Source organism: Pipistrellus hanaki (genome assembly GCF_964339955.1).
Source record: "Pipistrellus hanaki genome assembly, chromosome: 8".
Lineage (NCBI taxonomy): Eukaryota > Metazoa > Chordata > Mammalia > Chiroptera > Vespertilionidae > Pipistrellus > Pipistrellus hanaki.
The window spans coordinates 57,838,913-57,863,493 of record NC_140510.1 but is presented as its reverse complement, the minus strand read 5'-3'; the positions used below and the strand labels follow the sequence as shown (position 1 = coordinate 57,863,493).

Sequence of the window (24,581 nt, the reverse complement as noted above, 5' to 3'; positions counted from 1 at the left end):
TGAGACCCCTGGAGGGGCCAACCTGGGAGAGAATGGGCTACAGCTTGCAGTTGTCTAGGTTTTGTGGGTCCTGAAGCTCACACCATGGTGAGAACCCTTTCTGAGAAAAAGGATACACAATTATGAATACCACATTGGTTAGAAAAGTGCATGTTTGCTTAAAATGAGAAAATAAGTTACTAAACATTACAAAGAATACAAAGCTTGGCAAGGACCACAAACACCTAGGAAAGCAATGAGATGTTTTCGTTGGTTACCCATCTGACACAGCTTGAGGAAACCTCTTCAGAACCCAGCGTCCTGAGAGTAGATACCCTGCCCCGGTCATACAGCTGGAAAGTGGGGAAGCCCAAAATGAACTGAGGGCTCAGTTATAGGAATGAGATTGGTGCCTGGACATAAAGCCTGGGTCTGAGGTTGGCCAGACTCCTCAAATCCTGGCTGCTTGGTATCCAGGAGCCCAGCTTTGGGGTTCAGGAGGCAGGAATGTGGGCAGCAGACGGAATGTGGCATCTTCCCCCTTCCCAGACAGGGGCGGTGTTTTCAGAGCAGGGTTTGCCCTCTCTGGCTGCCCATTACCCTGCCCCTGGGCAGCACCAGGTACGTGTGAGGGGACAGAGTGTGAGCCTTAAGGTCTCCTGCCCCTCAGATCCCCCTGAAGCTGGGGCAGTTTGGCACACTGATTGGACTCATCGCCCCTTGCACCTGTGACTCCAACAAAAGAACTCGCTTGGCCTCAGCGGATGTCCTGTCCAGCCTGCTGGATCTGCACGGTATGTGGAAGGTGGGCCATCACAACCAGCATCTCCAGGCTGGGAGAAGGGCTGACATCAGGGCTGTCAGCTATGGGGGTGGGGGAGTGTTACAACCTCTCTGTATAGACAAATAAGGTTGACCAGCAGAGACAGAAGAGGGTGCAGAGCTCACGGAGAGGCCATGGAAGCTTCTGGAAGGAGAAGCTCATTGGTTCAGCATAACTCACAGCGGGCATGTGTTGGATACTGATGACCCCACTGGCACAAGGCCAGCTCACAGATACCAAGGAGCCAGCAAAACTGGCCAGAGATGAGCTGAGGGGAGAATGCAGTGTGGTGACTTTCAGAAGGGGAGAGGTCACCTCTGGTATGGTAGCTGGTGGGGCATCCATCACAGCAGGGACTGCCTGAGCTTGTGTAGAGATGGTGTGGGGAACAATGAGAGCAAAGTTATGCGGGACAGGGTGTCTAGATGCTGTGGTCCAGTCCCTCAGAGCCAAGGTGCCCTGAGAGTCAGGACAAGTGGCCCCTGTGACTGGGTCTTCTGAGGCTGATGGTGTCTGAAACTACTCCTAACAGCAAGCCAGACCTGCTCTTCATGGGACGTGTACAAAGAGTTGGAGCTTACGAGATGCAAGGAGGACCTCCAGAGCTTGGAGGTGGAGAAGATTTTCAGTGCCTCCTCCAGAATCGCCAAGGTGATGATCCAGGAAGCTTGTGTGGGTTGCTGGGCCATACTCCCAGTGCCTGGGTCACCTCTGGGAGCAGGATCTAGCTCAGCCTGGCCACACAGTACCCATCCTCTTCTGGGAGTCACAGCTTCTGTGGCCTTTGGTCCAATTCATGCCATCTGTAAATGGCCTACAATTGGTCTCCATGGGGGTTTCCTGGCTCACAGAAGGTGTTAATAGTCTCTGGCTGTCTTCCCTTCATCCTTGTGATGTGCTACACTGAGGGTGGAGGGGGACCCAGAAAGATCTGAACATGAGGCCCAGCACACAGGCCCTGGCTCATGGGAAGGCTGATGGCCTACTTGTGACTGAAAGTGCCCAGAGCCACCCAAACTCAGAGGGCAGAGGGGATTTCCTGGAGGAGGGGGCTTGTGTAGTGGCAGGCCAGATCGAAGGGCTTCAGGGCTCAGGGCACACCTGAAAGAAGGCTGCAAAGATAGGTCAGGGAAGGTTTGGGGTAAAGCTTCCTGTGGTGACAGGTGGGGCAGGGAATTGGGCCTGGGCCTCAGCTATCAGACTCCAAGAATGGCCTTCTCTGGTCCTAGGAGATTTGCATGCAATTTAATTGTGATGAAGTGGTCTCACTCATCCAGAAGCTCTGTGAGAACATCGGGGCCATGGACCTCCAGCATGACAAGGCCTCTGTCATCTGGATAGACACCTTCCTCCAGATACGGGTCAAGGAGTTGGAGGATAAGGTAGAACTGTGGCTGGGCACCTGGGACTGGGACGGCCTAGTGCTTCCAGGCTGCAGGGACTGGCTGGGGCTCAGCTGCACTGGCTGACAATGCCCACCCCCCATAGCCCCTTGCTGTAAAGAGGAGGAGGAAATAGAGTTCTAGAATGAGAAAGGTGTTGAAGGTAGATAGGTCAGTAAGTGGACAGTGGACTTGGGCCCACAACTCTCTCTCAGAGCGTTCTGCCTCTCACACCGAATACTAATAAAATCTGGGGGAAATGCCAAAACCGGTTTGGCTCAGTGGATAGAGCATCAGCCTGCGAACCGAAAGGTCCCTGGTTTGATTCCGGTCAAGGGCATATACCTTGGTTGCAGGCACATCCCCAGAAGGGGGTGTGCAGGAGGTGGCTGATCAATGTTTCTCTCTCATTGATGTTTCTGACTCTCTATTCCTCTCTCTTCTTCTCTGTGAAAAAATCAATAAACTATATTAAAAATAAAATAAAATAAAATAAAATAAAATAAAATAAAATAAAATCTGGGGAAAGACAAAAGGATTTATTGGAGGTGTGCTGGAGGTCTAACTTAGCCACCGCCCAGTTGTGTGAGAGTCTTTGGAGGAGGGGTGTGAGGGCAAGAGACCCCTGAGGGCCAAGTTGCCCTGGTGATGCCCATCCCCTCCCTAGGTGGCTGAGATCCTGGGTGCCATCTTGGTCCACCTGCCTGTGGTGGATCACAAGGAGGTGCGGCGCAACCTCATCGAGGGCATTCTCCTGCTGGCCCACTACCACCAGGAGACGGTCCTCACATCGCTCCTGAGGCAGCCCCTGCCCATGCAGAGGTAGGTGGTGGGTACCCTGGGTGGGGGGCCAGGGGCTTCTATGCAGCCCAGACCATGACGTACTTACCGGAGGACCGGGACCTTGAGTGGTGCGTTGTCTGACCCTCTCCCAGCATCTCCTGTTGGGGAACTATGGGCACAGCTTTGTGAATCCCAGCAGGCAGTTTTCGCATCTCCTTATTCAATTTGATCTTGTTGGACTTGTCTTTTTGGCCCTTCAAAACCCACTAGGACCTTACCTCCCTGTGTAACCAGGTCCTTCAAGTCACTGTGCAGGGGTCCCTTCCCTTCTCAGCAGGGCCACAGGCTTGGACTTGGGGGCCAGGAAAGCTGCTTCAGATTGTAGCCTCTCCTGTGGAAATTGGAGATGAAGCCTTTTCCTCAAAGATGTGCTGGGAGGGGGAGAGGCGAGGACACTGGTCAGCCAGCCGCCCAGGACCATCCTGACTCAAGCCAGGCACTTGGAGGCTATTACTGGATGTCATCCATAGGTCATCAAACAGTAGACCTGGTGGTCACCTACCCCTGGAGCGTGGCTTCTCAGGGGTACCATGAGCCGGGCACAGAAAGGAGGCTGAGTGAGGAGTTGGGGACCTGGGTTCACACCAGCTCCCTGAGATGCAGCCTCCAGTCTATCCACTCACTACTCAGGGGGCTGCTGGGGTCCAAAGAGGCTCTTATCTGCTGGGGCACATGGCAGGTAACCCACAATCCTTGTCCCCTGTCGTTGGCTAGCCACCTGGTGGAGGTGTGGCTGGCTGTGGCGGAGAATGTACCCTTTGCCCGGTTGATGCTCCATGGCCTGATGGGCCGGCTGCAGTCCCGGTTCACCCCCAGGGCCAACGCCACCTCCAAGGCCGACATCTGGCGCCTGGCTGCGGTAGACCCTCTGATGGTGAGTTGCAGGGGCAGGCCCCGGGGCTCCTCGGGGGCACTGAGTCGGAGCCCCGATGCCTCCTGCCCTTCTCTCTGCAGACCCTCTGCACCATCCACCTTCTCATCGAGAAGATGGACAGGGACGACAAACTCCCGGACCTCCTCCCGGACCTCATCTACACCCTCCTGATGCAGCTGGGCAGCAGCCAGGGGCCGGAGGCAATGTCGCCCGTCCTGAAGACGTGGAGACTCATCCACACGGGGACCCTGCCCGAGGAGATCAACCTGCAGAGGTGCTCCCGAGGGCAGGCAGCGGGCTTGGGGTACACGTGACCTTGGCCTGTCTCTTAGAACTCACCTGCACTGAGAGGCCCTCAACGGGACCGCCTGTGGGGAGGAGAGGTTTCTGGAACATGATCTTACAACACTCCCTCACTAGGGTCCAGCACAGTGTGGCTTTCAGAGTCTGCACACCCAGTCTTCGCCCCTTGAGCTAGGCCCAGCAGGAGTTGGGACGCTGCTTCACCCGCCTGGGTGCAGTGCTTGCCCCGCTGAGGTGCTCTGGGTATTCTCGGCAAGGCTGCCACGCCATGACACGGTCCCACCTTCTTCCAGGATCACAATCAAATCCATGCAGCTTTTGTTCAGGAGACTCGACAGTGAGCGGCTGGCCCACATGCTGGAAGAGCAGGGAGTGTGGGCCCTCCTGGAGAGTGGCTCCACTTTCCTGCAAGGAGCAGGCCTGCTGGCCAGGTGGGCACCCAGGTGGCCAGCGGCGGCGGGGGCAGGACTTGCAAAGTGATGGCGGAATGCCTTGCTTCAGGGGCATTGTGTTGACCTGTGCCCCACACTTTGGGATGCAGGGCAAAGGGAATCTTTCTTTCCAAACCTTCAAACCCTGGGGCAGGAAATGTGAGGTCAGAGATCGGTGGAGCTTGGCCAAGGCCACACTAGGCTTCTGAGCAGGTCCAGGATGGGGGAGTCCAGGTCCCGATAACTCATGGGCAGCCCTCATTCAAGTCCTTTTTATAAAAAGGTGATGGAAAGAAAGTACTTCAGTGGAGAGGAGGGCGAGGCCAGAGATGTTAGATCTGCCTATGAGTTAGATCTGGCCCGTGTTCACCTCTTAGAGGCCAGAGATGTTAGATCTGCCCTCGAGAGCTGCTCTGCACGGGGGGAGCTGAGATGCCCTCCCTGCCCGGTGGGCTGTGCTCTCCTCCACAGGCTGTGCATTCGGAATGCAGAGGGCTACAGGCAGAGGCTGGCGGAGCTGGTGCTCAGAGGCATGGCCTCGGAGGTCCTCAGCTGCCGTGTCAGCAGCACAGCGATCTGCGTGGAAGTGAGGCACAGGGGTGGGTGCGGTGGGCTGGGGAGGAGAGGGGGGCAACCCCCAGCTCTCTTGGGGGGTTCATCTCAGGGGCAGGTGCTCAGGCTATGAGGGGCATCTAGTCCAGGGGGCAGGTGAGCATTCACTCATTCCTTCGTTCATCACAACAGTAATTCAGGTGGGCACTGTGGGGAAAGGGGCGGAGACGTGGTCTTTGCCCTGAGTGTAGCAGCTGAGTGATGTGTGATATGGTGAGTGTCACAACACACAGGTGGCCAGAGGAGGTCACCTTGGGCTCTTGGGGAGATGGAAGTGCTGGGGAGGGTCTTGCAGGAGGGCTTACCAGGCTGGAAGATTGGAGCGAGGGATTATGGCCATTGAGGCCCAGCTACCCTTTCATGCACATGAGGTACTAATGTGGTTACTCCTACTGAGAGGCCCTTGTTGTCCCTTCCTGGTGGGACAACAAGTTTCTGAAATTTGATCCAGGGAATTGGCCAGAAAACTTTGAGGAGAAATTCTATTGGCTGCACGCTGCCCCATATACCACAGGAACCAAACATCGGCCTAGTGAGGGCTCCCCAGACTTTCCCTGTAAAGGGCCAGGTAGAGAATTTTCAATTTTAGTGTCACCAATTTGGTATTTAGTTTTCCTTTGGTTTATTTAAAAAACATTCATGTGTGTACGTGCACACACAGACACACACATGTACAGATGTAGACACATATGTCACAGGGGTCCCCGCGGGGTTGATGTCCTGGCATTTTGAGAACTAGGCTGATGGTGGCGCTGAATCCCAGATGAGGGAAATGCATGCTTCTAGCGTGGTTCTGAATGACGAAGGAATGTGTGAATATGGGTAACACCTATTTCCCCAGCGTTTCCCACCTATTTCCTTACTGAATCCTCACGGCAACCTCACGAGGCAGGTGCTGGTCTCACCATCTTTTTACAGATGAGGAAGCAGAGTGGCCTGCCAGGGCCCCTCAGCTGCAGGCGGAGGAGCCAGGAGCGGGTTCCAGGGGTTCAGGCTCCGACTCTCCTCCGATCCACAGGGAGACCATTCTGTGCACTGCATATAGTCACATGCCCAGCCTCTTGACAGAAACTAGCCTCTGTCGGGGATGACTGCAAAAAGTTTTCCTTTCTAGTTCATGAGAGACCCGATTCTGTACCAGGAGAGGCTGCTGAAGCCCGCCCTGCGGCTGCTAGAGAAGGGCGTGGACCAGAGGGACGAGGTCCTGCAGGTGCTGTCCCTGCGTGCCCTCGGCAACATGGCCCTGGGCGCCCCCAAGAAGGTGCTGCAACTGACCTTGACCCGGGGGCCCAGGGGCAGAACCCAGTGCGCTGAGGATCAGAGCTGAAGGCTCCCTGCTCCTCCACCCCCCTCCCCCAGGTGAGGCAGTACCGCAAGCTGCTCCTGGAGAAGTGTCTATATGCCCTGAGGGATGCCCGCGGCACCAGCGTGCCCTCTGAGGGCATGGAGGCCCTGGCCAAGATCCTGGCTGAGCTCCGGGAAGGGGATGTAGGGTCCTTCTTCGATGCCATCTCTGAGCAGTGCAGGTCCTTCTTTGACAACGTGAGTCTGGACGAGGGCCTCGCTGGGCCCAGGCCCTGGGTGGGGGCTGTGCAGGTGTCCTGGAGCAGAAAGGACAGCAGGTCTCACTTGGTGCTAATGGATTGATTGGCTGAGCATGGGATCGTGTGAAAAAAAAAAAAAAATTGTTCTGGGGCCCAGGGGACCCTTCTCCCTGCTATTAAGGAAATGAGCTTTCCTTTCCAATTCCTGGCTGCCCACAAATGCTCTTGGGGCATCTGTGACATGCTGGGAGGGGACGCTGCTAGGCAGTTCTGTGCCTGCAGATTCAACACAGCGAAGGTCTCAAACACCTGACTTATGCCCAGTCCCGGAGCCCTGGAGGGGAGACTCCGTCCTGATGGAATGACCCAGAAGGCTTCACAGGGGTCAACGAATCCAAAAGGGTCCGTGGAGAATGGCTGCAGTTTCGTTGGGCTTCTGTTTCCCCGAGTTTCAGGACTGCTTTGTCCGTCTTGGCCACAGGAGAGCGAGCTGCTGCGCTGGAAAGCCTTCCTCCTGTTCAGCAAGCTGGCCACGGTGGCCAGGGTTTCCAAGAAGCACTTCTTCAAGGGGGAAGTGAAGAGAGCCTGGGTCCCGCTCATGCTGCACTGCCAGGACCCCTGCCCCGACGCAGCCCAGGTAAGGCCCCCTCGGCTCTGCGTTCCAAAGTCCGTCCCCAAGAGGAAAGTGTTTTCTGGGTCTGCTGGCTGAGCTGCCTGCAGGCTCCCCCCACGAGAGCCCAGAAACCACATTCAAGGCGCCCCACAAACCAGTTTCCTGTGGGGGCTGGGTTTCCTTCTTCCCCAGTCACTTCCACCTATTGCCCTTTCTTCTACCAGATTCACTTTGGGTGAATATTGTGGCTCAGGCATGTTTAAAATTCACCTTACACCTCACCCGCTCCCTGCGGGGCAGGCTTGTGAGGTGAGGGTGGGGGGCTCTCCCTGGCTCTGTGACCCTGTTTCTCTTCCCACTCCAAGTCCCAGCCCCTGTAATGCTTTAGGTGGGGGGAGGGAAGTGAGGAGACCCCGTCTCCTACTCAAACTGCTGCCTCGCAGGCTAACACTGGCTGGCTGGGGACACGCAGGTAGAGAACCTCTCACTGCACACACAGACCTTGACCCTGTCCTCTGTCTTCCTATAAAAGGGGAGGTGGTAGGGAGGTGGCTGAGTTCAGGGGCCATTCTGCAAAAAACAGGTGACAAAGACACGGTTGTGGGGATAGAGCTGGCTGCAAACAAGGGGTCCTCAACAGCTCATTTTAAAGCTAGCACCTTAGTTCCCCGTTCTGGGGTCACAAGGTAAGTCCCTAAATCCTGCTGCTGCGAGGGCTGCCAATTTCCCTGTGGGGTGGGGGTGGTCCGGGTGGCACCCACAGGGACAGGAAGAGAGATCTGCAGTGCCTTCCTGACTTGGGACTTTGCCCTCATCCTGCCTCCCTGCCTGGGCTCTGCCTTGGGCACCCTGGTGACCCAGGGCACAGAGCATCACCTCTTAGAGACTCCTTTCTTCACTGATCCTCACCTTCCTCTATCGAGGGCTCCCACTGTTATTTCACATCTTATCAGCAACTGTCCTGTGGCTGGTGCTTCAGGGGAGGCACAGCAGACAAGTGACCGAGGGGCTTTAAGGAAGGAGCCTCCGAGGACAGGCCAAGGGACCAGCATGGATGGGAAGTGCCAGAGGCTAGCCCCGGCGGTGCGGCTGCCAGTCATCCCTGGGCAATGGATGCTGGCCTCTCTCCTCCTGCCCTCTGTCTCCCGTCAGCACCCTCCTATGACCTAACCCAGCAGAGGCCAGAGCCTGCGGGTCTGGCTGATGCAGTCCTCAGAAGCAGGAAGAGCTGGTGCAGGGCATCTGGGGGAATGAGAAGGCTTGTCCCCATCCTCCCAACCCCAGCCAGGCCCCCAACCCAGTCTCCTAAAAGGGCAGGTCCCAGGCAGGGCTGCTGAGGGCATGAAGGTGCTGGCTCAGAGGGCAAGTGGGTTGCATTGGCCCCCAAGGGGCTTTTTATAAATGCGCACACAGCCATTACCTAGGCTGGTGGGGCTCTGGTCCCAGGTGCCCTCCCAGGGCTCACCAGCCCACCCTAAAGCTTCCTGAGGCTTTTCCAGGGGTACCCTCTGGCTATATTAATGGAATGCAGCCTGACCAGCCCCACCGCTCCTGTGAAGCCCTCGGTCCGCCTGCCATCCCGCTCTGTGTCCCTCCAGGCCTGTGCAGAGACCATGTATCAGTGTGTGCACTTCTGGGGCTGCAAGGGCCTGGTGGACGCCTCGAGGCAAAGAGACACCATGGAGCCTGATGAGATGGCCAATTTCCAGACAACTCTGTGCTCCGTCCTGGTGAGGAGGCTGAGGGGGTTGGGGGTGAGGGCCTCACCTGTTGGCAGTGGCTGCTTAGTAGCTTAGGGTCTCAACTGCCAGAGTCTACCTTGAGACCCTGTGTTCACCTTAGAGGTGAAGTGTCGAGACCAGCACTGTCCAGCAGAAATGAATGCAAGCCACATGCCCATTTTTAAGTTTCCTAATATCGATAGCTATGTTAAGAAAAGGGGAAAGACAATAGGGTGGTGAAGGCCCAGGGTGGGGGCAAGGGCAGGCTGGAAGGGATCATGGGGGGGGTGGGGAAGGGGAAAGGACATATGTAATACTTTCAATAATAAAGATTTAAAAAAAAGGGGGGGGGATGTAACCAAGCTAATCATAGATTTTATTTAACCCAATAGCTCCAAGTCTTTATTATTTCAACATGTAATCAATGCAAAAATTATTAATTCAGGCTAGCCATTTTTAAGTGCTTAAGGGCCACACATGGCCAGTGGCAACTGTATCAGACAGTATGGGTTTTAGACGAATATAATGTCTTCCCTGGGCCAGACTAGAGTGTGATGGGGATGAAGGTTGCCGAGCTTCCAATTTGCAGGGTGACCCTGGAGTCACTCGTCCAATCTCTTGGCAGATCCTCCTGCACCAGAAAGATAGCAATTCCCATCCGGGTCCGCAACCTCCCCAGCTCTGTGTATCACCTGTTTTTTGCAGACTCAGAAAAAGCCTGCTATCCTCTACAGTTTCTTGCTGGAAACAATGAGCTACATTAAAAGTAACTTGTCGAGGATCAGAATCGCTTCCTGCAACTTGGCAGGTGAGAGGGCAGATGTCTCCTGATGCAGGAGGGACCCTGGGGTCAGTCCCGGGCCTGGAGGGGATGGGGGCAGGTGTCGGGTCCAGAGCTCCTGCCCCACCTTGCTGCCTTAACTGCCTGATTCTCAGTTAGGTGTCCTCAACTAACTCCTCAGACACCTGGTGAGGTAAAAGCAGATCTGTCACTCACTAATACCTGTGTGATGAGCATTTCTCGGGCTATCACTCAGGGGTTATTATGAAGCAGATGTCTGAACATTATCTGAAAAAGCTGGACTTCGTGGCATTACGGAATTGTAAGTCGTGGAGACTCAAATGCAAGCGGGGAGCTTAGTGAAGTGCTGAGGGGGCACCCTGCTGACCCTTAGTTGTGGGTTTTGGGGCATTGGGGGTTGTTACCAGGCACAAAGAGGTGAATGGCCCAGTGAGGGCTTTCCAAGAAAGACAACTCTTTGTGGGCTGGTGGTGGGAGGAGGAGGGGGTGCAGCTGTTCTGGGCTTCTGCCCCACCCCCCTTCACAAACATTAGTAAAATGCTTCTGCCCTGATTCTGTCCTCTGGACCTATCTAATCCTCTGGGGATCCCTCTGTCTGTTAGAGAAGGGAAGCCCTGAGAGATGGCAGATGTGTGTGAAGACCCAGCTCCGTCTGCCGCATCCTGACTTCAAACACAGGCGTTCGTGTCTACAGCCATGACAGTCAGGCCCTGGGCCTGTGGGGCAGGTGCAGAGGGCGGGGGGCGCGGCCCAGCTGCCAGGTCCTGACCCTCCTGTTTGTGGTCTCAGCCCTCCAGGAGCTACAGTTGGATGCAGATCCCGGGGTCCAGAGGGCAGCCTTGGAGACTCTCAAAATCTTGGATACCTGCAGTCAGCACCGGCTTTTGGCTTCACCCAAAGGAATCTCCTAGGTGGCCCGAATGTCAATGCAAACTGCCCGCCCCACCCACAGCCATGCAGACCACTGATTTAGTTTGTAAGGAAAGCATTGTTCTGAGATAATCAGTGTCCCCTCCTTTCCACTGAAATAAACCTCCATTGCCACGTGGAGTGCAGACTCTTGGCTGTAAGGTGACGATGTCCCAGAGTCAGGACAGTGGGGCAAACGGAGGGGTCATTGTTTCTAGCAAGAAGCGGTAGAGAACAGCAGCCCAAAGCACCAGAGTCCACGTTGGTCTTCACTGGCATTTAGGTCCCATCCATGCTGATGGTGTCCACTGCTCATGGCTGTGCCAGGCAGAGCCGGGTTATTGTGCAGGCCCTGCCCAGGGCCCCCTCTTAAAGGGAAAGGAGGCATCTACCAGCCAAATGTGACACACATTAGAGCAGCGGTTGCCAATATTTCGGACCACTTGTGGTCTGCGGACCACCAGCTGACAACTGCTGCTCCAAAGGTTTCTTAAACCAGTGGTCACCAACCTTTCGGACCTCACGGACCACCGGTTGGCGATTGCTGATTAGAGGGCACCATCTGTACAGTTCACGGGTCTGCTATGGGCAGAGCTGTAAGTTGGCTGAGATGCAAGCCCAGTCCCTTCTGCCTCACCTTCCTCTGCTAGATAATAGGACATCAAACCCTGAATTTCTAGGCTCTCTGGCAGCAAGGCCTGGCCAGAAACCTCAGCACAGGCCTGCTGGGTAACTGGTTGGGGTGAGCCAAGGCACCAGTAGTTTGGGGAAGAATGATAGTTTTCCTGATAAGGAAGAAAAGTCTGGAACTGCAGGGGCCACTCCAGCCTTGGCTGAGCCACGGTGAGCAGCCTGCTGCTAGTCCTCCTCACTGCTTCGCAGGGCTTTGGACTGAACATGTCTCCCCAAGTTCACACATGGAAACCCTAATCTCAGAGCGAGGGCCCTGAGATGGGGCCTTGATGCTGGGATTAGTGCCTTTATGACAGCGCCCACTCTGTCTGTCATGTGAGCACACGGTGAGGAGGTGCCGCCTGCAACCCAGGAAGTTCTCACTGGCGCCTATGCTGGCACCTGGACCTCTGATGCCCAGTACGAGTACTGGGGAATAAGTTCCTGTTGTTTAAACCACCCAGTCTGTAGTATTTTGTGATGCGGCCTGAGCTAACACACATAGGTCATGAGCTCCCAGGTGGGGGGAAAGGGGACACATTATTATGAGGACAGTGACAGTCTTGGGAAGGGAAGACATTCAATCTTATTTGTAATATTTTATTTAAAATAAGAAATCCATAGCACATGGCAGCATAACAATTACTCAACCTGGGTTTGGTCACTCTATTCTGAATATCTGAAATACTTTATGAACGAAGACATTCTATTATCCACAGCTCCGATAAGAGCCAGATGTCACGGTTACCATATGGCTGCAAGAGTGCTTGGGGAACATTACAAGAATGCTCCAATACAGCATGCTGTCCTCTAAAAACATAGGAAATGACTTTGGATGGGTGAATTGTGTTTCAATTTGCTACCTCCTGATGTGGAAGTTGCCAAGTCCCATGGGTCTGAATTTAAAAAACTAAGCAGCTAAATTTTTCCTTCAGAGATCATTGTATCCAGGGCTTAAACTTATATTTCAAAGCAAACAATTTCTCCCAGGAAATGGGAAATATTCAATATAAGAGAGAATTCTGTTGGCCTATCTAAAGTTAGCAAAGAAAACATGAGCAAAATAGCCCAAAAAAGGATACCATTAATATTTTTAATTGAGCAACCTTATTCCAATAATTTCTATACCAAGAACCTGTCAGTCATGTCAATGAAACCAATTTCACTGAAATCTGCTTTGAAGGGGAGATAACTGAAGCAATTTCTAAGTCTTGAGAATTAAAAAAAACCCTCGCGCGCACACATACACACAAACAGAATAAGGGGACAGTGGGACAATGCCCTAAAAAACTTGATTGTAGATTTTAGCTTTGAGTTTTCTAACACAAAATCACTTATCTTCCATCCTGAAAGTGTGCTCTTTCCTCTAGAAAAAGAAAAAAAGACAAAACAATCTCAGTAAAATTCCACTGGCATTCCCAAAGCCAGTCACTAAAAGCTTAACTGTTATTTATTTCAATGTCTATATATATATATATATATATATATATATATATATATATATATATATATATAAATATTAGTGTCCGCTATAGAAAATACCACCATGCTCAATACCCTAAGGCAGCGGACACCAACCAGTGGTTTGCCGACCACTGGTGGTCCGTGAGGTCTGAAAGGTTGGTGATCACTGCTATAAGGAATACAAAGGAAAAAAACAACAACAAAAAACAACCTCCCCAAAACAACAACAAAAACTAACATTAAGCCCTAAGGCAGCAATGCAAACAGGTGTGACTAAGTTGCCAGGCTTGCTGTCAAATGCTGGTCCCGCAGTTAAAAGACTGAAGCTGAATCCCCTTATTTACTAAAAGAAAAGACAGACCTATCTAATCAAAAGGTTCGTGGGAGATTGAGAAAGGCATAAAAAGGTTCGACGTGGCCTGGTGAACAGAAAGCCAGGTGTCAGCCATTAAAATTCCTTCTGTAGCCTCAGCTCACGGAGATTTGGTCCTTTTCCTCAAGAAATTTGTAATTTAGGGAAAGAAGGAAAATCATTAAATATGTTTATATTGTGGTTTTTGATGAAACTGCAAAGGCCCCAGTGGAGCTTAGCAAATTCCAAAGGAGCCAGGAGTGTCCCCGGGACCAAGGCAGAGTTCTCCTCTTGGTCCTCTATGTCCAGGCACACGTGGCCACCAGGCTGAGCCAGTGAAAAACTGAGGGGACACTGCACTGAGCAACCAGAGGGTGGAGCAGAGGCAGTAATGACCTGCCACACACTCGGGGCCAATTAGTAAGTAGGCAGCTTAAGAGGTGAGGTGCGAGCAAACCAGGGAACATGAGGGGAAAAGCACATAAAAGGAAAAAGACGAGGAGGGAAGCTGTGTGAGGAAAAGGTTTAGGTTCAAACAAATGGGGACAGGGGGAAAAGGAGGCTATGATGTGTCAGGGGCTAGAAGCCTCAGAGACAGCCTCGGAGCTGAGGAGTCATCTTTGGTGAAATGTACCTTTTCAACCAAGAAACAAGGTGATGGTGATGAGTGGTGATCTGTGAGAACAAAGGGAGTTTTTTTTATTAACCTTTAGCTAAGTGGTCTGCACAAACTACACTGCAGGAGGTGGGTGGGCACTGAGGTTGTTGGCTGCCCTCTTGCAGCCCAGCACGTGTGCAATTCTGCACTGGTGGCTCTCAAGGGCCTGCTCCTATTCCGTCCCTATTAGGAAATCCAGAAGTAAAATGCCATGGTTTCCAGGCCAGTTTTTCCTTACAACAGCGCTTCTCTGACTGTAAGATGGAGAGGGCAGAAATGACACAGTTGGACAAGGATGGATAAAGTGTGCAAAGTGATGCATTCTGCTGGGAATTGTGTAGAACTTTCCCTATAAAAATGTTTTTCAGCCCCACCTTGACACATCTTACTATGAACATGTGCTTGATGCCAAGAAATAGAATTTGTGAGAAAGTTTAGAAAATTAACATGCACAGAAGAATACTGCTATCCAGCAGCCACAGTTGACAAAAACTCACCTTCCTTTTCCAGTCGGGAGAAGAGCAGACCTCTTCCCCTGACCTTGGGATGGCCTGGCCCACCATGCGAGAGGGATCCTGGGACTCCACCCACCTTCCACACACCTGAGGGTCTGATAGCCGGCGTCTTTTGGCATGGGACTGAGGCCTGCAGCTGGCGGCCAGCTCAAACCACGGAGATGGATAGAGCTCAATTTTGGTTGAGTCCAGTGAACTTCTGATGCTGCTCTGAAGTGACGATGACAACTTTCGGGGTCCCAGTAAGCCAGAGTCTAGATTTAATTTTTTAAAGAAGGCTTCTTTCTGATTCTGAACCCCCACACTTGCTTCATCTGGAAATGCTTCAGCACAAAAAGGCACCTTCATCCGCTGAGGTGATTTTTGGCAATACTGCTGATGCAGCTGGTCAAATTTCTCCTTGATTCCATCGTAACGATCTTTTGCAGAGCCTAGCGGATATACCCCGGGCACTGAAATAGCTTTGCTGGGTGCCAACGACTTCCTAAATATTCCAAGAGGATTTTCTCGGAAAAGATCAGCTGTGGGGTCAGAGCGGCCCTGGCTCCGTGTGGGGTCGGTCTTCGAAAATGATGCATATGAATCACTCTGGGGCAGGCATCTTCCTGTTTCAATAGCCCATTTGCCAAGGTTTTTAAAAGTCTCATTTAGACTCTTCACTTTTTCTTTGCTGAAAGGTCTACCTGGCCGGTGGGTTTCTAAGCCCTGGGGGCTCCTGGGGCTTGCTGGATCACTTCTGAGCGTGTCTACCCCTGAGGAGGAGGAGCTGGGGAGGTAGGACAGGCTCAGCTGCTTCCTGGGGGTTGGGCAATATTCCTGGTGAAGTTTCTTAAATTTGCTATCGAATGCCCTATAATGATTCCCTCCCTCGCCCTGCAGTATTCTTGGTCTGGAAACTATTTTTACAGGAGAAATTAACCACTTTAATGTCATTAATCTATTTTCCTGATCAAGACGATGTGTTGCTCTAGAGTCCACATAAGTCAATGAAGACAACTTCCGGGGTGTTCCCTTAAGCTCCTTTGAGATTTGGAGTTTGTTTACTTCAGGAAAAGCTTTTTCCAATTTTAATCCTGCCTTCTGGCCAGAAAGATCTCGGACGTTCTGGCGCTCCCTTAAAACCCCCACCTCTTTCACAGGCTCAGAGCAGGGCACAGGTGTCTCCTGGGAAGCCCTCCGTGCGTGCCTGCTGCCTCTGCAATATGTCCTGTTCATTCTGCTCTTGCACCCGTGTCTCTTCCGAGAGCTCCAGTTTCGAACAATGAAGGTTTTGGTGGAGATGATGCACGAGGGCTTTGAGCTCAGCAGCCGGCTCATCGAGTGCAGCATGCCGGCATAAAGGTCACTGATGGTCACGTTGCAGATGTCGCTGGCCACAAAGGACTGGCTGCTCAAGAAGCTGTGACCACTGGTCTCTTGTAATGAGACACTGTCATTTCTGGGCACTATGATCGTGTCTGTGGAGCAAAGGCCTGAAGATGCAGCTGGCTCAAAAGAACTGTCTTCAGAAACATGGCCACAGTATCCTGGAGAAAAGCACACAGGTAAATGTGTGTAAGTTATCCCTTCAAACAATCTGCATGCAGAGATCATGGAACGGAAGGCTGGATCATGACCATAATGGTTTTTTAATAAAACAATACAAAAACAAAAGAAACATTACACATATTTGGGAATAGACACTTCTCAGAGATCTCTTCCTACCTATGAAAAATAAATTTCTACGCTCCACCAACCTTCCTAAAGAGTCTTCCTTCTCCAGGGGGCAGTTTAGGAACTTGGTTGCCTTTTCAAACTGGGAACCAAAAAATAGTGACATTGTTTGCCTACAGGGAGGGCAAAAGAAACTGAGAGTCCTGAATACAGCTCTTCAGACAGCTCTGACTTTTGCACAATGTTATGTTTTATATATTAAATAAGTTTAAACCAACAAAGATGGGGATCACTCTGAGGTAAATACAGAAAAATGACCATAACTATCAAACTGATAACAAACAGAATCCAAATAACGTATTTTCCGGTGTACAACGACGACTTTTGAAACGAAAAAAAGTCAACCGAAAACCAGGGGTCTCGAAAAACATTCTCTTTTGGATTTCTTGTTTCTCGGTCAAGTTTATGGCATTGCCATTTGTGAAGAGACCTTCCATTTATTGTATCAATGTACGGTATATTATGGTATGTTTGAAAAATGTCATTCACTAAAAATTTAATTAAAAAAAGAACTGGTGTTGCCTCAGAAGTCGGGGGTAGTCTTATACAGCAAATATAGGCCTAAACCTATGTTTTAACTGTAAAATTAGGGGGTCGTCTTATACGCCATAAAATACGGTAACTTTGCACACAGTGCCCTGCACGTTCCCTCAGCCGGACACCACGGCCATAATGGGTGAAACCACTCTGTGTCACTGTTACGTTGCTGGCTTGTGCCCAATTTATTGCTTTAGGTAGAATTACCTGCTTTTAGGAGGTACTTGTGAAGTATTCAGGGATATTACATATGGATGCAAATGAATATATACTCTCTGTGTGTGTGTGTGTGTGTGTGTGTGTGTGTGATGACTAGACAAATGTTGACTCAAAAAAAAACACACAAAAAAACCCCAAACTGACATGTGACCAAAAGTTGATTGCTAAATACAGGAGAAGGGTGTTTATAAATGAGTCCTACTTTTCTGGAGATTCAAGAAATTTCAAAATAGTAAGTTGAGATAAAGATCTAATTAGCAATTAGCATGCCAGAGTTGCAGAAGGAAAAAGCAATTTCTTTTAAACTCTTAATAATCTCCCTATGAAGTGCAGGTGTCTCTAACCGTGTTTGTTGATGAACCCTGCACAGTGGATGGGGATATGCCCAGCGTGAGGGGCTGTGTGGCTCTACCAAAGTGCATGGGACACGGTTCACGCAGTTTGTCACTCACCATGGGTAGGCCTGGGAGGTGAGTCCAGTGAAGGGACCAGGGTCACGTGTGTGTCATTTCCGTCTCCATGATCATACTGAAATCAAAGTGTGATTTTTAGCAAAGGAGTTGTCGGATGTTGGCTCTGGGCCCCTAAGATGGTTCCCCCAACACCAGGCCCACTGGATGTGAGGCGACTGTACACCTGAGCCTGGCAGCAGTAGTGACAGGTGTGTTCCAGGATGACAGAAGCGAATTGGGCTTACAGCATGGTGGGAAGAAGCGTCTTAGTAAAAGCAGGGAGGCAACCGATCAATGTTTCACTCTCTCTCTCTAAAAAAATCAATAAACGTATCTTCAGGTGTGGATTAAAACAAAAGTCCTTTAGTTTATGAAAAGATGTTGACAGGACTCGGGAAACTACAGAGCTGGCATCCTTACATAGACCTGTACCTTCAGCATTTTTGCTCTTCTTAGGCAAAGCTCTGGAAACAGGCTACATAGAACTCAGGGGGCATCAGCCTGGTGAGAGGGGACACCAAGCGTTTACTCAACGGAAGTCTGCAAGCTTGTGAATGAAAGGGCTTGGGGACAATCGCTCAAAATGCTCTTTACAGGCTCCATAGAGAGAACAGAAGCCTACACTGTCCCTCAACATGTGTCTAGTCTGTGACCAATTACAGAGATACACGCTGGGGAATGCACTTACCTCTGCACATCCTTTATCTTGTAGCAGTATGTCCACTTGGGTCAAGTATTTCCTTCTTAACTCGTCCTTCAAAGGGCTCCAAGGCACTACAGGCTGGTACAAAAGAGAAGTCAGCATTCGTAAGAGCTTTTGGGGATGGATGAGTTCTTGGATTCTGGAACAAACTGGCAAACTTATTAACATGCACATCTTTAAATGAAGTTCCTCAAAGTCATCTTTTCACTTCCTGCTGGTACCAGGACAAAGGGGTCCAGCCCCTCTGGAAATCCCTGACCGGGAATCTGACCTTCGGGAATTTACCAGCGGTTAACAATCCAAAAGAAAGTTAGATGATAAAAAAAAAACAAAAAAAAAAAAAACAGAGGATTATGACATTACTAGAGCAAAAAGAAAAGTAACACAATCTGAATATTCTTAGGTGTGTTCAGGATTCAGCTACTAAAACTGACCCCGGTCCATATGTTTTATAAGAAAAGACATTTATTCAGTGTTCCAACTCAGGAGGAATGGTAGCCTCTCACCTGCCTCACAGAGGACAGTGGGTCTCAATCTCCTCTCTCTGTGGCTGCGTGGGGTGAGGACTGGACTGGGACTCAGATGTGGGCAACACAGACACGCATTATTCAGTGTGTCCCTACTCTGGGGCTGCCTATTTCCCGTCACTGACGCCACCGCTCCACTATATTCACAAGTACCGCTTTCCTCCTCAGGGTCACCACCTTATTCCAATTAGACACTCAAAGCCACACATGGGTGTATGAGCAAACCTATGTACAAAAAGAGTGATTTTACAGGAAAACCACGTGCCTGCTACTTGAAATATGGGACTCGGGCCAGGGAAGATGCTCCGTTTTCTGTGTATTCTCGTCTATCCCAACTAAATGAGAAGGTGAGAAGCATATCCTATAAGGAGAAGATGGTTTCCAGGACCACTGGGGCATGCTGGGAGACAAACACAAAACAAAGGCCTGCCAGAGTTTGTGACCTCATGACTTAATGGGCTCTAAGGGCTCACTTAGAAATATTCCCTAGAACACCATCCTATAACAGTGCCTCTTCGGAGGAAGACTTACTTAGGACCCAACTTTTAGTACTGCATGTTCAAATAAGGCAAGTGAGATAGTGTGAACCACAGCTGTGATTTTTCTGTGTGCAGAGGGAACAGAATCCAACACCTATGTACATTCAGTAAATCAGACTTGAACTTGAACTTGGTTAGTGAAGGCTGCTAAGTGATAGATTTGCTGCCTAGGGCGGTGGTCGACAAACTCATTAGTCAACAGAGCCAAATATCAACAGTACAACGATTGAAATTTTGAGAGCCAAATTTTTTAAACTTAAAATTCTTCTACCACCACTTCTTCAAAACAGACTTGCCCAGGCCGTAATATTTTGTGGAAGAGCCACACTCAAAGGGGCCAAAGAGCTGCATGTGGCTTGAAAGCTGCAGTTTGCCAACCACAGGCCTAGGGGAACTGAGGGGGAACAAAAGACATAAAGAGATTAGCAAAGAGCAAGCCTCAGAAAAGTACAGGTAAGAAGGTGTTGCACCTGCACCCCAAACCCCAACTCTGTCCCTTCATTACAAAAGGCGGATCTTACCAGTAAGGCTCCAGCAGCCAGATCTTCCCGGTATAAAGTTGCATCAACATCACTGCTTTTTGAATCTAAAAGCAAAAAAAAAAAAAAAAAAAAAAAAAGGAAATTTCAATCAGAATTTTTAAGAAAGCTTGCATTTTTCTTTCAAAGGTGGTTTTTATGACATTGAGCATGTTCTAAGGTAAAAATTCCAATAGCTTCAAGCATGCTCCCTCTAATAAGGAGGCAGCCCTCTGCCACGGTTCCTGAAAATCAGTAATGCAGAGACCTCACCAGAACAGGAACTGCCTGGAGCGGTGGAGACAAAGAAAAGCAGCTTTAGAGGATTTCTAGCTCTCTCAATGACCTCTGATCCTAAAAGCTGAGTCCCTCTAGCCCAGGGCTAAGTTCATGGAAGTTAGCAGTTCATACCACTTAAGGGCAGACCTTACGTCTTATTAAATTCTTGACATTAATTTTTTTGTATGAAGTTAATAAAATGGTGTGGGGATGAGGGGCATGTGTTCATTATTTTATTTTATTTTAAATATATTTTATTGATTTTTTACAGAGAGGAAGAGAGAGGGATAGAGAGTTAGAAACATCGATGAGAGAGAATCATCGATCAGCTGCCTCTTGCACACCCCCTACTGGGGATGTGCCCGCAACCAAGGTACATGCCCTTGACCGGAATCGAACCCAGGACCTTTCAGTCCGCAGGGCGACGCTCTATCCACTGAGCCAAACCGGCTTCGGCATGTGTTCATTATTTTAGAATATTTGAGGGCTATTTATGTGTCAAGTAGTGCAGTGCAAGGCAGCTCCTCTGGGGAGCTATGGAGGAAATAATAGGACACTTAAGTCAGGCCCAGCCCCTTGAGACCTCCGGTTCTAGCCCAGGGCGCACTCACCCTCTCTCAGGTGCTGTGTGTAGGGCATGGGCAGCTCCTCACCTCTGGCTGTAGCTTGCATGGCACCATCTTTCCTGCTGTCTGTCTGCTCCGGGGAGCCCTCAAAGTTCAGAAAGTGGTAGACACGTTCATTTCAGTCATAAGACATTTCAAAGCCACTGTAAAGTAACAAGCCTCCAGCCCTTCCATTCACATACGGGAGAATAGGGGGTGTCACAAGGTGTCTCTTCCAGCACATTCTGGGACCAAAGGCCTCAAAACTTCTAGTAGATGGTCAAGGTTCCCCTTGGAAAGGAAACAAGCATTCTTTCTCTAGCTGTGCCCATGGCAGCTACTTCAAAAGCCACTTGGATGGTGAGAGACGGAGCAGGCAAAGGCAGAAGCTAAGGCCTGAGCAAAGGGGCCTGACCTGGCCCTCGTATGGCAGCAAATGAAAATCCAACAGGAAACAGGACAACACTGTTACTAGGTCGTTAGGTAGAATCCAGAAGTTCAAGAGGCCCCTGGGGGACTTCCTGTGGCTGACGTGTGGGGCTGGGAGAGGTCTGTCCGGCAGGCCCAACTGTGCATGTGGGGGTCCAATTGTCAGAATCCCTCAGCCTATGGTAGAGGAGACTCCAGGGGATGGAAGAGCTTAAGCACCACACAGCTCTTCCTTGTACTTGACAAGCAACAGAAGAATTGCTTCTCAGTAAATCCTTAAACACAGGAAAATAGGATTTCTATTTTCCATTGGAAGGGCCCTTCGGTAGCTGCTGGTACTGTTACAGCTCACCCACCCTTTATTCTCATCAACACCCCTCCACGGCAGGGGTGGTGGCAATAACATGTGACATTAAGTACCTGGATTTGTCCTTTGCTTTTCTCCTTTTCTAGTCTTCCACCCCAAATTCTCAATCCTCGAGAAAAAAAAAAACCGAAATAAAATTACCTCTTATGTAATTCTGAACACGGGGATTCTATTTAATCTTCATTCAAAGAAAATCAAACGACAGGCGAAAGAAAATCATAATATTAAAACCAAGCCATATTTCTGATCATCTGTTGCTCTTCATCTTTGTGAAGTTGAAGGTTTTCTTTTTTCAAAATCAAGATTAGACAAATATTTGTCATTAATGAAAATCTCTACCTACTGTCAGGAACCACAGGAATCTGCATTTTAACAAGCTCTCCAGATGGTCTTCTACATGCTAAAGTGTGACTGCTATCAAGGTGTTGAGGTGCTTCAACTGCTGTTCTCATCAAAATGGGAATCAGAAATGAGTTTTCGCTGGTGAAGTTAGTGGTACTAGAGATACATGAACTGGCCCATTCTTAATGAAGCCCGTAGGAATGACTCCTACAGAGCCCTGTGTCCAGCCCTAGGTTAAGAGTTGTCACCCTCTGCTGATCAGAGAGTAATAGAAACCTGAGCCAGAATACCTTAGCTTCTGCTTGTGTCAACTTTCACCCAAGGTGTGTCTGGGAAGGTAAAGAGATAGGACTTCCTTTAAGAGCAGGTCTTATTGAACCCTTTTGTGCCTGTCTTACCCAACACATGACAGAACTGGATCTGAGGTTGGCTTTCATTGTTAAGAACGAGTTGGTAAGGCTGAATGGGAGGAACTGACGTCACCCGGTGCAAATTTTCTCAGCTATTTACTAAAGAGAACCCATGAGAAGTTTGCAACACCAACTATTAAACAGTTAACCGTAAATATTGAGAAGGGGGAGGCGGGGATTCCGTACCCTGGGGCGTCTCGTAGGTCAGCGTCGACATTTGCACCACCGGGGCATCCTCGAAAGGCTGGTTGTACTGCAGGAGAGAAGGGGCATCACGTGGGGTCCATGGGAGCCAGGAGCCCCTGAGCCGGGCGGAGGAGAGCGCCCTCCACACCCCCCACACCCCTTACCTCTTACCCCTGCCAAGTCCTTCCCTGCCCCGGGACCGCCAAGCCTGCCTTACTACTCATGGCACCCCAAACCCGCCTTCTCCCTCCACACCCCGGCCCCTAAAGCCCACCACCTCTCCCCTGGCACCGCCCCGAAAGTCCCCACCTCTCGGCCCGTAAAACCCGCCTCCTCTCCCCTAGTCCCCCGCCCCTAAAGCCCGCCTACGTCCCCCAACACCTAGCCCCAAACTCCACCTCCCCTCCCCGCCGCTTCCCTCCTCACCCCGGCCCCCAACCCGGCCTTCCCCTTTCCCGCCGGCCCCGCGCGCTCCCAGCGGGCCGGAGGGGGCCGCACCTTCTCTAGCAGCTGCTGCATGTGCCTCTGGAAGCGGCGGCGGCTGTTCTTGAGTTTCTGCATCAGCACGTCATCCCCTGAAACCTCGCCCTCCATGGCGCACGGAAACCCAAACCTGGATTCCCGCAGGAGAGCGTCTTGGGAGCCTTTCCCCACCGCGTCCAGGTTCAAATAGAGACCCCGCCCTTCCGGCCCGCCCCTCGGCTTTCCCATTGGCTAGCGTGGAGGGGCTGGGCGCTGATTGGGCCTTTCAAACACGGTAACAATCGCGCCGGAGTTTCCGCATCCGCTCGGCTCCGAAGAGCTGGGGATCGGGGGAGCCGCCTGGCTTGTGCACTGTTAGGCGCGGTGGTCCCTCGGGCTGCCTCCGTGCCTGTAGCCCACGGTGCCGCGCGGACCCTGGGAAATGGCTGTAATGTCCCCCGTTTGCGCGTGGTGGCAGGCCCCTCGCCATAGGTCTCCCGGGCCCTTGGCTCCCTCGCGCTGTCTTGAGAACCAGGACCAAGAAAGAGAACACCGTCCCTCCCCCCAACTTACGAATACAAAAGGAGGCAGGCAGGTGAACATGCATTTAGAAAGAAGTACCGTACGCGTCACTGAATCCGGCGATGATGATTATTTTTTATTTAAATTCGGTATTGTTTCAAGTATTACATGAATCTCCTTTCCCCTCCACTGACCTCTCTCCGCGGCTCCCAGCCCCACTACGTGCCCTCACTCCCCTAATGTCTGTGTCTATTGGTTATGCTCACATGCATGCATACTCCCCCCCCTCTCCGCCTTCCCTCATAGGTCGGACAGTCTGTTCCATGCTCCTATGTCTCTGGTTCTATTTTTGTTCATCACTTTATGTTGTTCATTATATGCCACAAATGAGTGAGATCATGTGATATTTATCTCCCTCCTCCGCCTCCCCCCCCCCCCCCCCCCCCCCCCACACACACACACTTATTTCGCTCAGCTCAATGCTCTCAGGTCCATCCATGCTGTTGCAAATGGTAAGAATTCCTTCTCTTTTACCACAGGGTAGTATTCCACTGTGTAGATGTACCACAGTTTTCTAATCCACTCATCTGCTGATGGTCACTTAAGACTGTTTCCAAATCTTAGCTATGGTCAATTGTGCTGCTATGAACATAAGAGTGCATATATCCTTTCTGGTAGGTGTTTTTGTTTCCTTGGGATATATTCCTAGAAGTGGGATTACTAGGTCAAATGGAAGTTCCATTTTTAATTTTTTGAGGAAACTCCATACTGTTCTCCACAGTGGCTGCACCAGTCTGCATTCCCACCAGCAGTGCACAAGGATTCCTTTTTGTCGTCATCCTTGCCAGCTCTTGTCCTTTTTGATTTGTGGATGACAGCCATTCTGACAGGTGTGAGATGCTACCTCATTGTCAGGTTTTTTTTTTTTTTTTTTTTTTTTTGCATCTCTCAGATGTTTAGTGACTTTGAGCATGTTTTCATATGTCTCTTGGCCTTCTGTATGTCCTCTTTTGAAAAGTGTCTATTTAGGTCCTTTGCCCATTTTTTGATTGAATTGTTTATCTTCTTTTTGTTAAGTTGTATGAGTCCCTGTAAATGTTGGAGATTAAACCTTTATCGGTGAAAACATTGGCAAATATGTTCTCCCATGCAGTGGGCTTTCTTGTTGTTTTGTTGATGGTTTCTTTTGCTGTGCAGAAGCTTTTTATTTTTATTTGGTCCCATTTGTTTATTTTCTCCTTAGTTTCCATTGTCCTAGGAACTATATCAGTAGA

At 50.6% G+C, this 24,581-nt stretch overlaps 2 protein-coding genes across 16 annotated transcripts in view; one reads left to right on the top strand and one right to left on the bottom strand.

Moving 5' to 3' along the window:
- MROH2A (maestro heat like repeat family member 2A) overlaps positions 1–11,989 on the top strand; it is a 45,251-nt gene extending 33,262 nt beyond the window's left edge. For 9 of the 15 annotated variants that reach the window (XM_084891739.1, XM_084891736.1, XM_084891738.1 and 6 more), the window contains 15 exons: positions 650–773; positions 1,335–1,453; positions 2,032–2,184; positions 2,852–3,006; positions 3,742–3,901; positions 3,982–4,205; positions 4,498–4,635; positions 5,107–5,221; positions 6,362–6,508; positions 6,607–6,789; positions 7,273–7,428; positions 9,003–9,134; positions 9,831–9,933; positions 10,163–10,228; positions 10,717–11,989. In XM_084891739.1, the coding sequence (XP_084747865.1) occupies positions 650–773; positions 1,335–1,453; positions 2,032–2,184; positions 2,852–3,006; positions 3,742–3,901; positions 3,982–4,205; positions 4,498–4,635; positions 5,107–5,221; positions 6,362–6,508; positions 6,607–6,789; positions 7,273–7,428; positions 9,003–9,134; positions 9,831–9,933; positions 10,163–10,228; positions 10,717–10,838 (2,097 nt within the window). In that variant the 3' untranslated portion in view covers positions 10,839–11,989. Of the gene's footprint in view, positions 1–649; positions 774–1,334; positions 1,454–2,031; positions 2,185–2,851; positions 3,007–3,741; positions 3,902–3,981; positions 4,206–4,497; positions 4,636–5,106; positions 5,235–6,361; positions 6,790–7,272; positions 7,429–9,002; positions 9,135–9,830; positions 9,934–10,162 lie in introns of those variants that run through there. The other 6 variants (XR_014795680.1, XR_014795681.1, XM_084891737.1 and 3 more) reach the window with 6 other exon arrangements.
- Positions 11,990–12,104: 115 nt separating this feature from the next.
- HJURP (Holliday junction recognition protein) lies at positions 12,105–22,992 on the bottom strand. The gene is made up of 9 exons (XM_084891817.1): positions 22,822–22,992; positions 22,324–22,390; positions 21,439–21,494; positions 20,638–20,695; positions 19,709–19,773; positions 18,107–18,199; positions 17,419–17,494; positions 14,480–16,023; positions 12,105–12,874 (listed from the first exon to the last, which is right to left on the bottom strand). Exons 1-9 carry the CDS (start codon positions 22,915–22,917, stop codon positions 12,839–12,841), a joined length of 2,091 nt encoding a protein of 696 aa, XP_084747943.1. The 5' UTR covers positions 22,918–22,992; the 3' UTR covers positions 12,105–12,838.
- Between the last annotated feature and the right edge of the window lie 1,589 nt (positions 22,993–24,581).